Here is a 20,067-nt window from a genome sequence, read left to right as displayed (position 1 = left end):
GAATACTAAAAGGGACAGCGCAGGCATGGGATCAGGGGCGTAACGATTGCGGTGCGACAGCGACCAGGGGTGGAGACGGGACATGGTTGGAGGCGGGACATGGGCGTGGCTGGAGGCGGGGCCTGGAAGGGGGCCCTCCCTCCCTTCTGTTCGGGTTTGGCTTGAAGAAAAGGTGGCAACCCTAAGTGCAACAAAGATTTATCGCAACTGGTTTTACTTTACACCAGTTTGATAAATGCTTCCCATTAGTTATACATCATACAGAGGCGGTTTCTCTTTAATATGGTTGCTATGGAAACGCCCTGGAGCTGCCTAGGTACCATGGACGACTCTGAGGAGCAAACCTTCCCCTGTACACACTGGTCTATCCTCCCGACTTCCTCGTCTCTATGGTGCTTGTTTTGCAGCTGCGTCACAGGGAGGCGCCTCCCCCCCTGTAAATGGCGGCAGCGCGGGATTCTGACGCCAGTCATACGGGGATGCCGAGCAAGAAGTCACAGGCTAAAGTAAGTGCGGCCTAAGAGGCGAGCAACATGGCGCCGAGACCCCCGTGAAGGGCGGCGGTTACATGAGGGGTCGTGGCTGAGTTTTATCAGCAGAACCCGTCATACTGGCGCTGCTCCAGGGGCCCCTGCATGGACACTGTGTAGCTTCCCCGCGACCTGTATAAACGTGTTCTCCACAGTAACCAATCAGCGGGCGGCTCTTATTTCTAATGGGCAGCTCGGGGAGTGTTCACACCTGTCGGGTTTCTCGGACACTGTTATTGACAGGCTGCAGCCCATGCTGCATGTACAGGGGTTTTCTGCGTCCTTCTCCACATGCAGTGGAAGTTTCTAGGAGGATTTTGGAGCCACCATGTGGGTCTGAGGCAGGCGTGCTCCAGAGGGTAAGCCTCAGATCTGAAGTGCACCTGCCATGTGTGAACGTGTCCTTAAAGGGGTTGTACACTAATTTCCAGACCCCCTCAGACTGGCAGGACCCGCCTTGGTCACCCTACTTTCCTGATCCCCTGTGCTGGGTCCCATCTCATTCGCTCCCTGGTTTTGGTTCCCTCCATATGAACCTCCTGTTTGATGCTGCTGCAGCCAGTTAACTGACAGCAGTGATCTGCCTTCCATTGTGTGACATGACGCAGGGGGCAGTGATTGGCTGCAGCAGCGTCGGACAGGAAGTTTACATGGAAGGACCTGAGATGAGGAGCGAACGAGCCGGGGATCAGGTATCTAGGATCACCAATATGGGTCCTGCCCGTCTGGGAATTGGTGCACAACCCCTTTGAAGGGGTGGTCCAGGATCCAGCGGGTGGAGGTGGTCACAGTGCCCGGCCACAGCAGAATGGACAGATCTGGAGTTACTGTGTGACAGCTGATCGGTGGGGTGTCAGACCGCTGCTGATCAGCTATTAATAGGCTATCCTGAGGGCAGGCTATCTATAGTAAAAATTGTGGACCACCCCTTTTAAAAGAAGCGAAAATAAACTAAAAAATGCAATAAAAGTTTTCTGTGTATTATTAAATATTAACGTTTATTGATGTGGTAAGACATGACATGTTAGAGCGCCCTCTGGTGTCCTAAAGGTAGAGGAAGCTGCACATCCGCGCAGTGGGGCTTAGTTATAGGGGTTGTCCTGTTTCAGAGCTGAAGCCGGACATATCCCCCTCTTCACCCAGCCAGCCCCCCTGAGAGGAGTATCGGAGCAGTTCATGCTCCCCCTTGCGCTGCGCTGGATTGCACAGGTCAAGAGCTTCTTTTTTTTTTTCCGGAGATGTCACCGTCACTAATGGGAAGGCTTTAGCGCTGCCCTAGCAGGTGTACAAAAAAAAGGTATGGCAGCAGAGCATTACTCATACAGACAATAAAACTGGGGAGTAGGGATTATTCTGAATTAAAGTGGTAGTATACCTACTCTACGGTAAAAAATAGAAGCTCTTTGCTCACATTTTTTTTAATTAAACCTGTCGGGCCCATCTACCAGGCGTCAAGGTGGCTTCTGCAGACGGGTCCAGAACACTCAGAACTGCCTCTTCTGGGCTAAGGCTACTTTCACACTAGCGTTTCTTGCGGCTCCATCATGGATCTGTAAAATGCTTCCGTTAAAATAATACAACCGCATGCATCTGTCATGAACGGATCCGGATGTATTATGTCTTCTATAGCCTTGACGTATCCGTCTTGAACACCATTGAAAGTCAATGGGGGACAGATCCGTTTTCTAGTTTGTCAGAGAAAACGGATCAGTCCCCATTGACTTGCATTGTGTGCCAGGACCGATCCGTCTTGCTCCGCACCACATGGTGTCTGCCTCCAGAGCGGAATGAAGACTGAACTGGTGCGTTCTGAGCGGATCCTTCAACATTCAGAATGCATTAAGGCAAAACTGATCCGTTTGGACCGCTTGTGAGAGCCCTGAACGGATCTCAGAAACGGAGAGCCAAAACGCCAGTGTGAAAGTAGCCTAGCGTTAAAGTTTTCTGGTATTGAGTTCCGTCCTAGGGGCTCAATACCGGGGGGAAAAAAAGCTTCAGTTTTCTCCTAATGCATTCTGAATAGAGCGTAATTGGCCGGAGAAAATATCGCAGCATGCTGCAGTATTTTCTCTGACCAAAATTCCAGAACACTTGCTGGATTGCCAGATCCGGCATTAATTTCCACTGAAATGTATTAATGCCGGATCCGGTACTAAGTGTTCAGGAAAAACGGATCCGGTTTCCTGGTCTGCGCATGTGCAGCCCTTCAAATCTGTGAAAAAGATAAATACCGGATCCGTTTTTCCAGATGATACTGGAGAGGCGGACTTGGTATAGCAATGCATTTGTCAGACAGATCTGGAAACACATGATATCCGTTTGCATACGGATTTCCGGAGACGGCGGGCAGTTCAAGCGACGCAACTCCCTGACGGATTCTTCTAACGCCAGTGTGAAAGTAGCCTGAGCCTACAATATTGAGGGCAGTGCAGGAACCAGCTACATTTATACTCTGCCCAATCTAAAAGAGGCGGCTTGGATCCCGGACAACCCCCTCTAATTCCAGATTTGAGATCCGGCAGAGGCTCAAATCTGACCCCCCCCCTGGCGTTGTCGCAGGATGCCGGCTGAATGATTTCAGCCGGCATCCCGTTTCCATTAACCCCCGCGGCGCCGGAATCTGCATTTAAAGTTAGGACGTACCGGTACGCCCTGAGTCCTTAAGGACTCGGGAAATAGGGCGTACCGATACGCCCTGCGTCCTTAAGGGGTTAAGGGTCCATTCACACGTCCGTGTGTGTTTTCCGGATTCGCAAAACACGGACATCGCCGGCACTCAATCGAAAATGCCTATTGTCTGCGGATCCGCAATTTTGGATCCGGGCAGCACATTGTGCTGCCCCATAGAAATGTATGGGTCTGCAATTCCGTTCCGCAAAATGCGGAACTAAATTGCAGGTGTGTGAATGGACCCTAACACTGACCTCCATAGGGGACCGTCCCCTTATGTGTGACCTCCCAGTACCCTGCTAACTTAAGTTGCCTCCACAGCAGCTGCCCCTTTAATAGTGGACCCTGCCCCCTTAACGGTGACCTCCACAGTACACTGCCCCTTTAAGGCTAGGGCTACATGACAACATTTTGTTGCATCAATGTCTCGCAACAATTTTTAAAATGTCGCACGACACATGTCATTTAGCCTTAAAGGGACAGGACGCTGTGGAGGTCACTGTGAAGGGAGTGGGGTGCTGTGAAACTCACTGTTAGAGGATGGGCTGCTGTGGAGGTCCCATTTTACGTGACGGGGTCACTGTTAAAAAAACGAATATTAGAAGGATACAACAAACCTGAGGATGAAGGGGGACCATAGTCAGGAACCAATACCAAAAATAGAACCAGAGGAACCAGGAGATAAAACCGGTGTGTGAGACACAAGCATAATCCGAAGACGGGGCCAAGGTCAGGGTACGGCATCAGGGACAGTGTCAGTAATTCAACAAAAGCCAGGCATGGATAGGGTGGGGCGATATACCGGTCTTGGCGGTACACCGTGGTATTAGGAAACAGCGATATGGCGATATCGCTGTTTCCTAATGACCGCAGTATTTTGTGGCGTCATAGACGCAGTCATGTGCGCTGACCACTTCAAAATATGGGTCCACGGCTACCTGCCCCTGCATGATTGCATACCAGGAGTACAATTCCTGCCCGCAGCGGCTGCCCCGGCTCCAATAATGAAGTCCCCGCCCACCAACGTCTGACGTTGGAATCGGACGACGAGCGAGGCCGCCGAGCAGCGCACCAAAAAATATAACCTGTCCTATTCTTTTCCGCGCTTTGCGGACAAGAATAGGTAGTTATAATAAAGGCTGTCCGTGCCATTCCGCAAATTGCAGAACGCGCAAGGACGCCATCCGTGTTTGGCGGACTGCAAAACGCACCGCGGTCGTGTGCCTGTAGCCAAACTCAGACTGCATCCGACCCCCACAGATTTCACAACTTCACTTGTGAATGGAGAGAGACCCTAATATATATTACAGCCGGCTCCAACCCGAGTAAATAAAGCTGTAATGTCTGACGTGACCTTGTATGTCTTCTACTGTGGCCCTATCTGACTCCGGCCTGCTGCACCGCACTACTGCACATTGAAATAGCAGGCATCAGGGAATGAGTCATCACGATAAATACCCATTTATATCATTATCGCAATAAATTTCTTATCGTTATTGTGGGAATATTTTTGATATCGCCCAACCCTAGGGAAGGATAGTTTCTTGCCTTTTTAGAACAACCAGGGTCTGAAGGCATCTTCACATGACCGGTTTCTTGACAACTCAACAAAGAACTGGAGCCGGATCCAGCAGGGCCACAGCACAAGACAGTAGTCACTGGAGAGCGGCCCCTGTCTGCAGTAGTCATGGCTGCCCATGGGAACTGGCCACATGAGCCGGGGGAGGGGAGTAACAGGACAATAATTCAATTCCACAAAATATCCCAATATATTATTATAAATCATCAATCAATGATGGGATCAGTCTTTTTCTTAATTTCCCTCATTATAATAAACTAGCAGAAGGACCCGGCTTCGCACGGGTACATTTCATCTATTTCATTTACTGTTTGTGTGTCATTAACCCCTTAACGCAGAACGCTGTGCATGTACGGCGGGGGATGCATTGCCCGAATGCATTCCGCCGTACATGCACGGTGGGATGATCGGGTGGACTGCAGTGGTCCGGCAGTCCCTGATAGCGGGGCCTCTGCTATATCCGCCGGCATCGCTGTTTACAGCGATGCTGGCGGATTAACCCCTTCTATAACATAGAAGTGGTTAGCGTGCGGTTGAAGCAGCACATCGAGTCCCCGCGCTGCTGTGGCGGGGACCCGATGCGTGACAAGGCAGCCGATGCCCTGCACGGCATCGGGACCTGCCTTCTACGGGTGCCAAGGAGATCAAGCCTCAGGCTCGTCTCCTAGGCAACCTGTTAGTGTATGACTCAGTGTAGTACACGAACAGGTCGTCTTTCTTTTATTAATTTCTTCTTTTTCTTCTTCTGATATGCTAATGAACCTTCAAGGTGCCGAGAGGGGCGTTATTCCTCTCTAGAGCCTAGTAACGCCCCCATGCAGTGCCCAGCCCGCCTTTACTTCAAGCCCAGCACGCCTCCCACAGCCGATCCAAACGGCGCCGCCCTCTCCACTACGTCATATAATTTATTACACAGATGAACCTTGCTTCATCCCTTCTTTCTCATGAAATCTTGCGCAGCCGCAGAGGCAACAGCACTCTGATTACGTCACTGGGCTCTGCGCATGCCCAGTGACACTATTGAGGCTGTTGCCCTCAGGAGCCGTAGGATCGGACAGGCGATACTGCAGCTGCGTAAGATTTCATGAGCAAGAAGGGATGAAGCAAGGTTCGTCTATTGAATAAATTATGACGTAGTGGAGAGGGTGGCGCCGTTCGGATCGGCTGTGGGAGGAAATGTATTTGAGGAGGCGTGCTGGGCTTGAAATAAAGGCAGACTGTCACTGGGCACTGCAGGGGGGCTTTACTGGGCTCGAGAGGAATAACGCCCCTCTGGGCACCTTAAAGGTTCATTAGCATATCAGAAAAATCGCTGTTTTATCTAAATGACAACATGAATAAAAGAGAGACCCTTGCTGGAATCAAGGTAGTTTATTGAACATTGTGATGGTAACAGTTTAATATGCTCAAACTAGGTGACAGATTCCCTTTAAGGTGAAAAACGGCCTGGTCCTTAAGGGGTTAAGATATCAACAGTATCCCCCCATAACAGTGACCTCTACAGCACCTTGCTCCACTGCCTGCTGAGCTGTGTATGTATCTAATCCTATCCTGTGATACTGCCTGCTGAGCTGTGTATCTAATCCTATCCTGTGTGATACTGCCTGCTGAGCTGTGTATCTAATCCTATCCTGTGTGATACTGCCTGCTGAGCTGTGTATGTATCTAATCCTATCCTGTGTGATACTCCCTGCTGAGCTGTGTATGTATCTAATCCTATCCTGTGTGATACTCCCTGCTGAGCTGTGTATGTATCTAATCCTATCCTGTGTGATACTCCCTGCTGAGCTGTGTATGTATCTAATCCTATCCTGTGATACTGCCTGCTGAGCTGTGTATCTAATCCTATCCTGTGTGATACTGCCTGCTGAGCTGTGTATCTAATCCTATCCTGTGTGATACTCCCTGCTGAGCTGTGTATGTATCTAATCCTATCCTGTGTGATACTCCCTGCTGAGCTGTGTATGTATCTAATCCTATCCTGTGTGATACTCCCTGCTGAGCTGTGTATGTATCTAATCCTATCCTGTGTGATACTCCCTGCTGAGCTGTGTATGTATCTAATCCTATCCTGTGTGATACTCTCCGCTGAGCTGTGTATGTATCTAATCCTATCCTGTGTGATACTCCCTGCTGAGCTGTGTATCTAATCCTATCCTGTGTGATACTCTCCGCTGAGCTGTGTATGTATCTAATCCTATCCTGTGTGATACTCTCCGCTGAGCTGTGTATGTATCTAATCCTTTCCTGTGTGATATATTAGGGTATTTTGTGGAATTGAATTATTGTCCTGTTACTCCCCTCCCCCGGCTCCCATGGGCAGCCATGACTACTGCAGACAGGGGCCGCTCTCCAGTGACTACTGTCTGCTGTGGCCCTGCTGGATCCGGCTCTGGTTCTTCTTTGTTGAGTTGTCAAGAAAACGGTCATGTGAAGATGCCTTCAGACCCTGGTTGTTCTGAAAAAGCAAGAAACTACCCTTGCCTGGCTCTTGTTACTGACACTGCCCCTGATACATACCCTGACCTTGGCCCCGTCTTCAGATTATGCTTGTGTCCCACACACTGGTTTTGTCTCCTGGTTCCTCTGGTTCTATTTTTGCTATTGACTCCTGACTATGGTTCCCCTTCATCCTCAGGTTTGTTGTATCCTTCTACTATTCCTTTTCTAACAGTGACCCCGTCACCATTCAGTGACTATTCTGGAGCCCACCTGCACCATCTGTGACATCCACTGTGTTACAGCAGACCGCCATGGTAACTATCCTGCCTGTACCTGCCGTATCGGTATGTCACTGCTCCTGCTTGCTTTACTAGGGACCCAAGGACTGTTGTGGTTTTGTCGACCAGTTTAAAATTCATTTTGAGATTCACTTCAGCATTTCCACTGAACTAGTGGCCGATAATCTCCTCACTTGTTGGAGAGGCTCTGACACCGAGGTCGCGCAACGCCTGTACAAGCGTCAGATGCCTGTTCAGGCAATCTTAAGCTTTGAAAAAAGGCTAATGAGTATGAATACTCATTAAGGCGTTTCATGTAGTTAACCAGCACGCTGTGAATCTCATGGGCAGCACAGCAATACTGCTGTTGCCCAAAACATCCAATAGCTAAGCTCCTTACTGGCAGGTGTAGGGTTAGCAGCAAGTAACGTGCTTGTTATTAGAGAGGCTGCTCATTGGCCAATTTCGGCGCACTGCTTCTCCATGCTGCTCCAGAGTCCCTGACTGTGTAGGCTAACTAGTGGCTGGCCGAGGAAAGATCCATGGAGACGGGAGAGCAGCCCGTGAGGAGGCAAACTGATGTCCGGAGCTGTGGACGGACAGTAGAGCTCTGATCTTTGCTCTGCTCCGGGTAATGGGATCACTTACCTGCATTCTACTGACTGCGGAGCCAGCTGCTGATATCAGAGGGGCCTCCCAGACAAGAGGTCCTCATACCAGAATGTAAAGTACAATGCTAAACTCTCCTGTGTTCTCCCTGTTAGGTGCTCAGCCAGCGCCAGCTGGTGCAGTGATCAGTGAGTCCAAGGGCTGAGCATCTGAGTCAGAGGACTCATTGATCACTGCACCAGCACGTTCTGGCTGAGTGCAAGTGCCTGCTAGTGCAAGCTCTGGCTCAGTTGCTCAGCCAGGGCCTGCTGGTGCACTGATCAGACAGTCAGTGTATTTGCCTCATATCAGTCTATATCATGTTAATGCAGTGCTCTGTGTATCCTGTATTTTATTTTATTTTTTTGCCCCATCAGCATCATCCCAGCAAAGAGATTTCTGAGCTGCTCGGTCGTCTCCTATGTGGGCACTGGATCTACACAGCAGAACATTGTGGGGATAATCATGGTGCCAATATAATACTGGAGATGCAGAGCACTGATATTTTGGCTGCGTTATATTTTAAATATGATGGAGAAAACATGAGTTTTTAAATTGCACAAAAGTCAAATGTAAAATTGTCTAAATTTAGAAGACGGTTGTAGAGTAGACTGGTAACGGTTTCCTGCATAAATGGCAGCCTCTTAATGTTATTTAGACCTATGTATTATATCTATTGATTACTTCGGCTTTCGTACTCTTCGGCTGAAAATACTCCTCAAAAATGGTAAGAGGAGTATTTTTGCTCTTTCGGAAAAAAAGTAGTGCAACCTTTGCTCTGACATATGCTGCTCCCCTGTGGGAATACTGATCCAGTGGTGCCTCATGATCCTCCTTTCAGACAGTCTTTGAAGAACCCAGCTATAGTTATTTTTGTATTTCAGCTCCTCATCTTAAGCATAGTGTATGCACTGAGGCTGAGAACGAGCACGTGTGCCCTGTAGTACAGCCCAGGACCAGCTAGAGGAAGTGCAGGCCGCAGCCTGAAAAATCTGCACTGAGAAGACTGACATCTGGGACCACCGGCCTCAGGAGACCAAAGACAGGAGTGGGAACCAACAAGGGTACTAGCACAGAATCTGTCTACAGGGAAGAGCAGGGCAGCAACAGGCACGGGATGTCAACGCATCAAAAAAACATAGATATCCTTAAGTTAGGCCAATATAAGATCTGGGGGTCTGACATCCTTGTACTGCAGCTCAATACAACGGCTCAGCCAGTACACGGCAGAGGAGTATTCTACTTCTGGCTCTGTCCACTGTTTTGTGCCTGGTGCCAGTGGCTGCCGAAAACAGCTGATCAATGTGAGTGCAGGATGTTGCACCCCCACCAATCTAATTAAAGAGGACCTTTCACCGATTATGACACTGTGAACTAAGCATACAGACATGGAGAGCGGCGCCCGGGGATCTCACTGCACTTACTATTATTCCCGGGCGCCGCTCCGTTCTCCTGCTATGCCCTCCGGTATCTCCGGTCACTAAGTTATAGTAGGCGGAGATTTCAGTCACTAAGTTATGGTAGGCGGAGTCTGCCCTTGTTCTGCTCTAGCGCTGGCCAATCGCAGAGCTCACAGCCTGGGAGGTTATTTTCTCCCAGGCTGTGAGCTCTGCAATGCGATTGGCCAGCGCTAGAGCAGAACAAGGGCAGACTCCGCCTACCATAACTTTGTGACCGGAGATACCGGAGGGCATAGCGGTAGAACGGAGCGGCGCCCGGGGATAATAGTAAGTGCAGTGAGATCCCCGGGCGCCACTCTCCATGTCTGTATTCTTAGTTCACAGTGTCATAATCGGTGAAAGGTCCTCTTTAGCCATTCTGAGAACAGGTCATCAATATTCGTTGATCCAGGGAGTTATTCTAAATGTCTGATTGGAGTCGGGAAGGAATTTTTTATTCCCCTAAAGTGGGGAAAATTGGCTTCTACCTCAGTCCAGGAAGGTTTTAGACCAGGTCTCCGCTCTCTAGGATGTACCGTTCCTGAGATATTGCCAAAACATGACCTGCATTAGCCAATACAAACCTGCAAGTCTTTCACTCATATCCCAACTGCCATACACAAGGTCACATGTCTCATATCAGCCAATAGAAGCTTGCAGGTTTCCAAAACTGATCGCAGGTTTTTCACTGATATCCAAACTGAGATGCACATGATCTTGTGACTCCTATGGACCAATGAAAACTCGCAGGTTCTTCAGTCTTGACATAGTTTTACACCAGGTTTCCATAGCAACCAAGCTATTATGACTTGTATTAGTCAATAGCAGTTCGCAGGTCCTTAAATATTCAGTCATATGACGTGTATCAGCCAATATAAGTTCACATTTAATTTACCAGGTTTCCATTACAAAACAGCCATAAATGGACTGTACCTATACTGGATGTCAGCATTCTTATAGATTGAAACGTTTTTAAACTGCTCATGCCTCCAAAAAGGAAAACTGCAATTGGACGCAAGACGCCTGCAGCAAAACGCATGGCTGCTGCTCGAACTAATGAAAACTCTCAGCAGACCCAAGCCTGTCTCCAATCTGACAAGGTATGTCACAGACAACAGCGAGCTGCTGAAACTCCCCAGCAGCCAAATGATGTCCGCAAACCAGTAGCGCATTTTTTAACCACACACATACAAAATAGACCAGTGCAAAACTGGGCAATTCTTATGGGTCCCCTAGACAAACAAAAAATGAAATATACCCCTGCAAAGCTGGGTCCTTCTGCTAGTTTGTTATAATTTGGATGATTATGGCTTACAGCTTATGAAAACCCCAGAAATCTCAGAAAATTAAAATATTGTGAAAAGGTTAAATATTCTAGGCTCAATGTGTCACTCTAGTCAGCTAATTAATCCATACCCCCTGAGCAATGGGGACCTGAGTCTTTACAATCATGGGAAAGACTGCTGACCTGACAGTTGTGCAGAAAACCATCATCCATAAAGAGGGAAAGCCTCAAAAGGTAATTGCAAAAGAAGATGGATGTTCCCAAAGTGCTGTATCAAAGCACATTAATAGAAAGTTATGTGGAAGGGACAAGTGTGGAAGACAAAGGTGCACAACCACAGCGTGGAGAGGATTGTCAGGAAAAGGCCATTCAAAAGTGTTGGGGACTTTCACAAGGAGTGGACTGAGGCTGGAGTTAGTGCATCAAGAGCCACCATGTCGTATTCCTCTTGTCAAGCCTTTCCTGAACAACAAGCATCAGAAGCGTTGTACCTGGGCTAATGGAAAAAAAGAACTGGTCTGTTGCTCAGTGGTTTCAAAGTCCTCTTTTCTGGTGAGAGCAACTCTAGCATCTCACTTAGAAACCAAGGACCCCGAGCCTGGAGGAAGAATGGAGAGGCGCACAATGCAAGATGCTTGAAGTCCAGTGTGAAGTTTCCACAGTCTGTGTTGATTTGGGGAGCCATGTCATCTGCTGGTTTTGGTCCACTGTGCTTCATTAAGTCCAGAGTCAACGCAGCCGTCTACCAGGAGATTTTGGAGCACTTCATGCTTCCTTCCGCAGACAAGCTTTATGGATATGGTGACTTCATTTTCCAGCAGGAATTGGCACCTGCCCACACTGCCAAAAGTACCAAAACCTGGTTCTATGACCATGGGATTACTGTGCTATTGGCCATCAAACTCACCTGACCTGAATCCAATAGAGAATCTATGGGGCATTGCCAAGAGAAAGATGAGACCGAACAATGCAGAAGAGTTGAAGGCTGAAGCATCCTAGTCTTCCATAACACCTCGGCAGTGCCATAGGCTGATATCATCCATGCCACGGCGCACTGAGGGGCCCAAACAAAGTACTGAGGACATATACTTTTCAGAGGTCCTACATTTTTCTATTTAACATCCTTTTTTTTTTTTTTTTTCATTTAATATTCTAATTTTCTGAAATTGTGACTTTGGGGTTTTCATAAGCTGTAAGCCATAATCAAATTATAACAAATAAAGGCTTGACATATCTCGCTTTGCATGTAATGAGTTTCACCTTTAAGTTTCATTACTGAAATGAACTCTTGCCCAATATTCAAATTTTTCGAGTTTCACCTGTATATGTGAAGATTGCAATTTTTTTATTTTTTTTTTTAATATAGATATTAGCTTGCTGTCAGTGAATGGTCACACTCCTGTTTACATTCCGAGGCAGCAAACACTTATCTAGTTCTCTGCCTGGAAGCAGATGCCAATGTATTCAGGCTGTTTAGCAGAGACTGAACACCTGACTGATGCATTGCAGCAAACTATCAGGAAGATTTAAAACCTTTTTATAAAAGGTGCACAAAAAAAATAATTTTTGTAGTTGCAAGTCTGACCCAAGAAACCTGGAATACTGGTATCATTTGAAGGCTAAGAATAATGATAAAGCGGTGATGGCTAACCTCTGGCACTCCAGCTGTGGTGAAAATACGACTCTCAGCATGCTCCATTCGTTTCTATGGAGTTCTGAGAACATCCAAGCAAGTGTGCATCTTGGGAGTTGTAGTTCTACCACAGCTGGACTGCCGGAGGTGCAGCCACATCCGCTCATCGGGAATGTAAAAACTTTCCCCTGATCTGGGCCTACTCGACTTGGGCATCAGGATGTTGTATACGGAGCAGTACATCGCAACGTCCTGACGCTGGCAGGCATTGGAATATTCTGCAGGGGGCAAGTGCTGTGATGATGCGGTGAGTATTGGTTTGCATTTTGGATAAATTAGAATGCAGAACTGTGCAATACATGAGGGCGTGCCCCTTCTCTGTGATGAAACGGTTTCTGTTTGGACCCTTTTGTTAGGATTGAGAACGGATCGGGCACTGCTATTTGATGGCCTGAACTACACTTTGGTCACGTCCTTGTTACAGTTTTATTATTTTCTATGTTTTTCTTTTAGGGGCGAGCTGCCAAAGCTTTGAAGTCCCTGCAGTTTGCCAACCCAGGGCGGCAAACTGAGCTTCCACCAGAAACCAGCACGAGAGAGAAGAGGCGGCAGACCAAGGCCACAGCAGGGTCAGATAGGTTTGTGTTTGGTGTCGGTGCGCCTTTTAGCATTCAGCTCCTGTGCTCTGTGACCTCCCGTGGTCCTGGCTTTGGTTTTACAGCATTTCATAATCAGTCTGAATGTTAAAAGGCATGTTTGTTCCACGTCTGGGTTTTTGGCGCACTGTGCACCAGTAATGGGTCACTGAGGAGCACCACTGTGTGGTTAATAGTTCTGCTCAGCTGTTTTACACCTGTTATGTGGCATTTATTCCAGCTTGCACTTGGGTATGCACTCTAGGTATCCGACTCAAGAATGGTAAATCTGCCTTAGGCCTCATGCACACGACCGTTGTGTGCATCCGTGTCGTTCCGTAATTTTTCAGTTTAGCGGAGGTCCCATTAATTTCTATGGAGCTGTGAAAAAAAACTGATAGTCCTCAGTTTTTTCTCCGCGTCCGTGATTCCAGTCTGTCAAAAAATATAACCTGTCCTATTCTTGTCCGTGGAAAACGGAGGACGGACCCATTCAAGTCAATGGGTCCGTCAAAAAAAACTGATGCACAACTGGTATGTCATCTGTGTCCGTTTTTTTTCTACAAGACCTTGGTGCAATAAAATTACACTTTTCATTAACTTTTTTTTATTTATTTTTTCCCCTGTCAGACAAAAAAAAGGAAGACACAAGGAAACACAACTGAAGCAAAATCAGACACGGACCACTGAAGCAAAATCACTGACAGTGAAAAAACACTGTCATGTGCATGAGGCCTGAGTCTTCATTGCCTGGTTTCTTCTTAGGCAGTTTTGCCATTCTGGAGTTTGTGAAAATCCCCCCTCATTGCGCCCGCTAGATACAAAGGAATGCGCTTCATGAGGAAGTAATTCCTCACAAATCATATTTTTGTGAGGTTCAGTGAAGCGGCCAAATCAAATTTTTCAGAACTTTGCTCATCACTAGTATAGGCCGTCAATATCCGATATCGGGGGACGTCTGACTCTGATTTTAAAGGAATAAATTTACTGCACTCATAAGAAGTAATATGCAAAGTGAAATTTGAGTGTTTATTCAAGCCACCAGTGGTTTTCAGTTTTTTTGGCCCAATAAAACTGAAAACCATTGGTGGCTTGACTAAGCACTCCTGGGATATCCTCCCATCACAGAGCACCAAGAGAGAAAAAAAAATTCTCTGAATTGTGGAGTGCCCGCCATCTGTCTTATATGTATGACAGATTTAAGGGGCTTTGGCCTGTTCCTTATTCCTGACATTGCTTTCCAGGAATGACCACTGTTTCATAGTGGTTGTGCCTGGTATTGCAGCGTCGTCCCATTCATGTGAAGGGGGACTGAGACGCAGGGAGTTGCAGTGCCACACCCAATTAAACAAATAGGAGGCTCTCCATGTTCCTCAAAAGGGCAAAGAAATTAGGGCTAAGATTATAATAAAATACAGTCATGCAAAAAGTCCTATTACACTATTATAACAGTTATCTGGTAATGCACAAGTGGGTATGACGATACATAAAATGATTCAAAAACCACTTAAAATCGTGCAAATATATGAGCATAAATATAATTTTAAAACTTAAACTGTAAAAAAAAAAAAGTGATCAGATAAAGCTACATATTGTCCCAGACACAGCCTCTGTTATGTGTGCCACGGTCTGGTTAGCTGTGATGGGGACGTGGTGCCTGCCTGTGAAGTTGCTATACCAGGCTCAACTTATACTGCTTATAATATTACTCAGCTGATGCTGTCTTGTGTCTCTGGTACAATATTATTTTTCTCCACTAGATGGCGGTATAATGCAAGGTAGAATAGTAGCTGCAGCTAGCCAGACATGATGATCAGTAAAAGCAGGGAGGTCATGTTGGGAAAGTGGAGAGGTATTTTCCAACTTTGGGGCATTTTTACCTCTGGGCAGCAGTAAGTTTTACCGGTAAAGTCTCCCCTCTGAGGGCAGTACAGTAGCTGTGGTTAGCACTGTTGTCTTGCAGCACTGAGGTTCTGGACTCAAATGTGACCATAAACAAAATCTACATGGAGTTTGAAGTGTGGGAGGAAACCAGAGGAGAAACATACCAAGACCTACTGATTGTTGTAAGCCCCAGTAGGGACAGCAAGTGATAAGAATGTGTGCGGAAAAGCGCCGCAGAATATGTTGGCGCTATATATGCAAGATTTCCTGCTCCCTGGCTTCGTTCACTGGTTTTCCATTCCCCGTCCTGTAAACTTCCAACGGCGTCATGTGTGCCACTCCAGCCAGTGCCTGGCCCAGCAGTGACGCACTACTTGAGGGTTGCACACGTGACCCCAGCGAAGGGAGTAGGTGAGCATGCTGCTGCCCTCAATTAAAAATGTCCAAAATCTGGAAAACTCCTTTGAGTCTTTACCTAAAGGTGCTTTTTTAGTTTTTTTTTCTCTTGTAATTACAAAATGCCTGAAAGATAGATAGAGATATTTTTATCATCTATCTATCCATTATATTTTAGCTCCTCGTGACATATGGAGTATATAAGGGTACTTTCACACTTGCGGCAGGACGGATCCGACATGCTGTTCACCATGTCGGATCCGTCCTGCGGCTATTTCGCCGTGCCCGCGGACCGCCGCACCGTCCCCATTGACTATAATGGGGACGGGGGCGGAGCTCCGGCGGTGCACGGAGAAAGGCCGTCGGACTAAAATTACTGCATGTCAGGCTTTTTAGTCCGGCGGCTTTCTCCGTGCTGTGCCGGAGCTCCGCCCCCATTATAGTCAATGGGGGACGGAGCGGCGGTCCGCGGGCACGGCGAAATAGCCGCAGGACGGATCCAACATGGTGAACAGCATGTCGGATCCGTCCTGCCGCAAGTGTGAAACTAGCCTAACACATTTAAACTATATATATATATATATATATATATATATATATATATATATATATATATATATATATATATATATATATATATATATATATACACAGACGTGGACAAAATTGTTGGTACCCTTTGGTCAATGAAAGAAAAAGTCACAATGGTCACAGAAATAACTTTAATCTGACAAAAGTAATAATAAATTAAAATTCTATAAATGTTAACCAATGAAAGTCAGACATTGTTTTTCAACCATGCTTCAACAGAATTATGTAAAAAAATAAACTCATGAAACAGGCATGGACAAAAATGATGGTACCCCTAGAAAACACAGAACATAATGTGACCAAAGGGACATGTTAATTCAAGGTGTGTCCACTAATTAGCATCACAGGTGTCTACAACCTTGTAATCAGCCATTGGGCCTATATATATGGCTCCAGGTAATCACTGTGTTGTTTGGTGATATGGTGTGTACCACACTCGACATGGACCAGAGGAAGCAAAGGAAAGAGCTGTCTCAAGAGATCAGAAAGAAAATTATAGACAAGCATGTTAAAGGTAAAGGCTATAAGACCATCTCCAAGCAACTAGATGTTCCTGTGAGTACAGTTGCACATATTATTCATAAGTTTAAGATCCATGGGACTGTAGCCAACCTCCCTGGACGTGGCCGCAGGAGGAAAATTGATGACAAATCTAAGAGACGGATAATCCGAATGGTAACAAAAGAGCCTAGAAAGACTTCTAAAGAGATTCAAGGTGAACTTCATGCTCAAGGAACATCAGTGTCAGATCGCACCATCCGTCGTTGTTTGAGCCAAAGTGGACTACATGGGAGACGACCAAGGAGGACACCATTGTTGAAAACGAATCATAAAAAAGCAAGACTGGAATATGCCAAACTACATGTTGACAAGCCACAAAGCTTCTGGGAGAATGTCCTGTGGACAGATGAGACAAAAATCGAAGTTTTTGCCAAGGCACATCAGCTGTATGTTCACAGACGAAAAAATGAAGCATATCAAGAAAAGAACACTGTCCCTACTGTGAAACATGGAGGAGGCTCTGTTATGTTCTGGGGCTGCTTTGCTGCGTCTGGCACAGGGTGTCTTGAATCTGTGCAGGGTACAATGAAATCTCAAGACTATCAAGGAATTCTAGAGAGAAATGTACTAGCCAGTGTCAGAAAGCTTGGTCTCAGTCGCAGGTCATGGGTCTTGCAACAGGACAATGACCCAAAACACACCGCTAAAAACACCCAAGAATGGCTAAGAGGAAAAAATTGGACTATTCTAAAGTGGCCTTCTATGAGCCCTGACCTCAATCCTATTGAGCATCTTTGGAAGGAGCTGAAACATGCAGTCTGGAAAAGGCACCCTTCAAACCGGACACAACTGGAGCAGTTTGCTCATGAGGAGTGGGCCAAAATACCTGCTGAGAGGTGCAGATGTCTCATTGACAGTTACAGGAAGCGTTTGATTGCAGTGATTGCCTCAAAAGGTTGCGCAACAAAATATTAAGTTAGGGGTACCATCATTTTTGTCCATGCCTGTTTCATGAGTTTATTTTTTTACATAATTCTGTTGAAGCATGGTTGAAAAACAATGTCTGACTTTCATTGGTTAACATTTATAGAATTTTAATTTATTATTACTTTTGTCAGATTAAAGTTATTTCTGTGACCATTGTGACTTTTTCTTTCATTGACCAAAGGGTACCAACAATTTTGTCCACATATATATATATATATATATATATATATATATATATATATATATATATATATATAAATATATAATTTATTTATATTCCTCAATTGGGAGGGATGTAGTTCTGTGGTTGGAATTGACAAAGTTTTGCTCCCCTCTAAGCCTTGCTCACTTAGAATAACCTGTGTGTGTGCGGATGCTTGCAGTCCTTGTCCCATTCTTTACTTTATAACCTTGTATGTGACTTTGTAATGTTTCCTTGTCTTGCAGGCAGACCATACCATCAAAGAACAAAGTGTACGATAGCCGAGGAATCCTTCTCGTGAACGGCAGGGATCTGTGCGATTGTTTGGATGAAGACTGCATGGGCTGCTTCTACTCCTGCAGGAAATGCGGCTCCAACAAGTGCGGCGTGGAGTGTAGGTGCGACCGCAAATGGCTCTATGAACAGATCGAAATAGAAGGAGGTGAAGTCATCCGGAATAAACATGCGTGATGTGGGTTGTCCCGCTATGAAGTTTCTGGCGCTGAACTATAGACATTTAAAGGGGTTCTACGAGGTAAAAACATGGCTGCCTTCGTTCAGAAAAAGCGCCACTTTGGTTCATGGCTTGTATCTAGTATTGCGGTTTGGCTCCGGGCTTGATCTGCAGTACCACATGCGGCCTGTGCTCTGGCGTGGCGCTGGTTTTTGGAAGAATGCAGCCATGTGTCTCTAATCTCGGTTATCCCTTTTTTCTTTTTGAACAAGGATCCTCAGCTTCTCGTATCTTTTCTACAGACTCTAATAGATTTTGGATTCTTTGTCATTTTCTACCGAAGAGATCTTCATGGGCCAGAAAGGGCCAAATTGGTATAATTCCATCTGCTCTTGGAAATGTTTATTTTTTTTTTTTTTCTTTAAAAATTTAAGGAAAAATCCACAGAACAAATCTACAAAGTGTCAGTGCCGTGTGTATTAAATAATTTGTGCACCACACTGCAACTTTGATAGCTGCCAAGAAGAAACCAAGGTGAATTCAAAGCGGCTTCTCTGATGTCCGTGTCGTAGTTTTGTATCTTTCAGAAACCAAAGCTTGTCTGCCTGTATTTTCAGTTTTTGGTCCGCTGTACTTTTTACACTGTCTTATATGTGAGTTAAAACCACTCGTGAAAACTAAGTTATTTTTCTTAATTTTTGTGCCTATTTGTCTACAGAGCATCTTCAGCTATGGATTTCTAGCACCGTATGCAAATAAATTTCTGATGTATGATTTTTACCTCTGTTTGGCAGAACTTTACTTCTGAAATGGGCTTGGTGAAGAACAGTGCACTCCCTTCTCTAAGGCTGGGTTCACACCTGAGCGTTTTACAGCGCGTTCCTACGCGCTGTAAAACGCACAACAGGCAAGAACCAATGATTCCCTATGGGAATGGTTCTCACCTGGGCGTTTTACAGCGCGTACGATCGCGCTGTAAAACGCCCGACGCTCAAACAAGTGCTTGAGCTTTTTTTTGGGCGTTTGTCGCGCGTTCCCGCACATAGATATTCGGGAACGCGCAACAATGTGTGCACCCCTGTCTCTGTATGCGCGATTGTAAACGCCCGTACAATCGCGCATACAGAGCGCTCGTTTCAGAACGCTCAGGTCTGAACCCAGCGTAAATGAACAGCAGCCTAAGGCACAGGTGGAAGCTGCTCATAGCAACTACAGGAGAAATATAGTATTAACCCTTTCAGGACAGGCATTTTTTTTTTCTCTGTTCACATAGCCATATAAGAGAACTAGGGTTGTTGCGGGTATCAAAATTTCGTTACCCGATCGATACTTTTGTTCCGGGATTTCCATTTTTTTCGATACTGGGCTGCGCTTCTGCGCAGTCTAGTATCTCTGAACATGAGCACGCTGCTGTCGGCGCGCTCATGTTCTCTCAGCAGCACAGGGGAGAAGGAAGCAGTCCTCCCTCCCCCTGTGCTGCAGCCGCTGCCACCAATGAGAAGAGGGGCGGAGGAGGGGCGGGCGCACTGAGCCACCAATGATACGACCTTTCCTACACAGAGCGGCGCCCAGCGATGTCCCAGCACTCACCATTATTCCTGGGTGCCGCTTCGTTCGCCTGCTATGCCCCATTACTGTCTCCTCTCCTGCTCCACATGCTGATTACCATCGGAGCGATGGGGAGGAGACATCAGCTTCACTAGTGGGCGTTCCTTCTCGCTGCGCTGCGATTGGACAATGCTACAGGAGAAGGAACGCCCACTAGTAAAGCTGATATCTCCTCCCCATCGCTCCGATGGTAATCAGCATGTGGAGCAGGTGAGGAGACAGTAATGGGGCACTGCGGGCGAACGGAGCGCCGCCCAGGAATAATGGTGAGTGCTGGGACACCGCTGGGCGCCGCTCTGTGTAGC

At 46.6% G+C, this 20,067-nt stretch overlaps 1 protein-coding gene across 2 annotated transcripts; it reads left to right on the top strand.

The window, feature by feature from the left end:
- Positions 1–353: 353 nt before the first annotated feature.
- On the top strand, positions 354–18,934 carry LOC122920509 (ADP ribosylation factor like GTPase 14 effector protein). 2 transcript variants are annotated; one of them, XM_044270075.1, is made up of 3 exons: positions 354–506; positions 13,018–13,133; positions 17,946–18,934. In XM_044270075.1, exons 1-3 carry the CDS (start codon positions 441–443, stop codon positions 18,169–18,171), a joined length of 408 nt encoding a protein of 135 aa, XP_044126010.1. In that variant the 5' UTR covers positions 354–440; the 3' UTR covers positions 18,172–18,934. The 2 variants fall into 2 exon arrangements, with proteins under 2 accessions (XP_044126010.1, XP_044126009.1); XM_044270074.1 differs by having other exon boundaries at positions 13,018–13,142.
- Positions 18,935–20,067: the final 1,133 nt, after the last annotated feature.

Source organism: Bufo gargarizans, chromosome 10 (assembly GCF_014858855.1).
Source record: "Bufo gargarizans isolate SCDJY-AF-19 chromosome 10, ASM1485885v1, whole genome shotgun sequence".
Taxonomy (NCBI): Eukaryota; Metazoa; Chordata; class Amphibia; order Anura; family Bufonidae; genus Bufo; species Bufo gargarizans.
The sequence above is the reverse complement of the archived record's forward strand: the minus strand, read 5'-3'. Positions and strand labels throughout refer to the sequence as shown.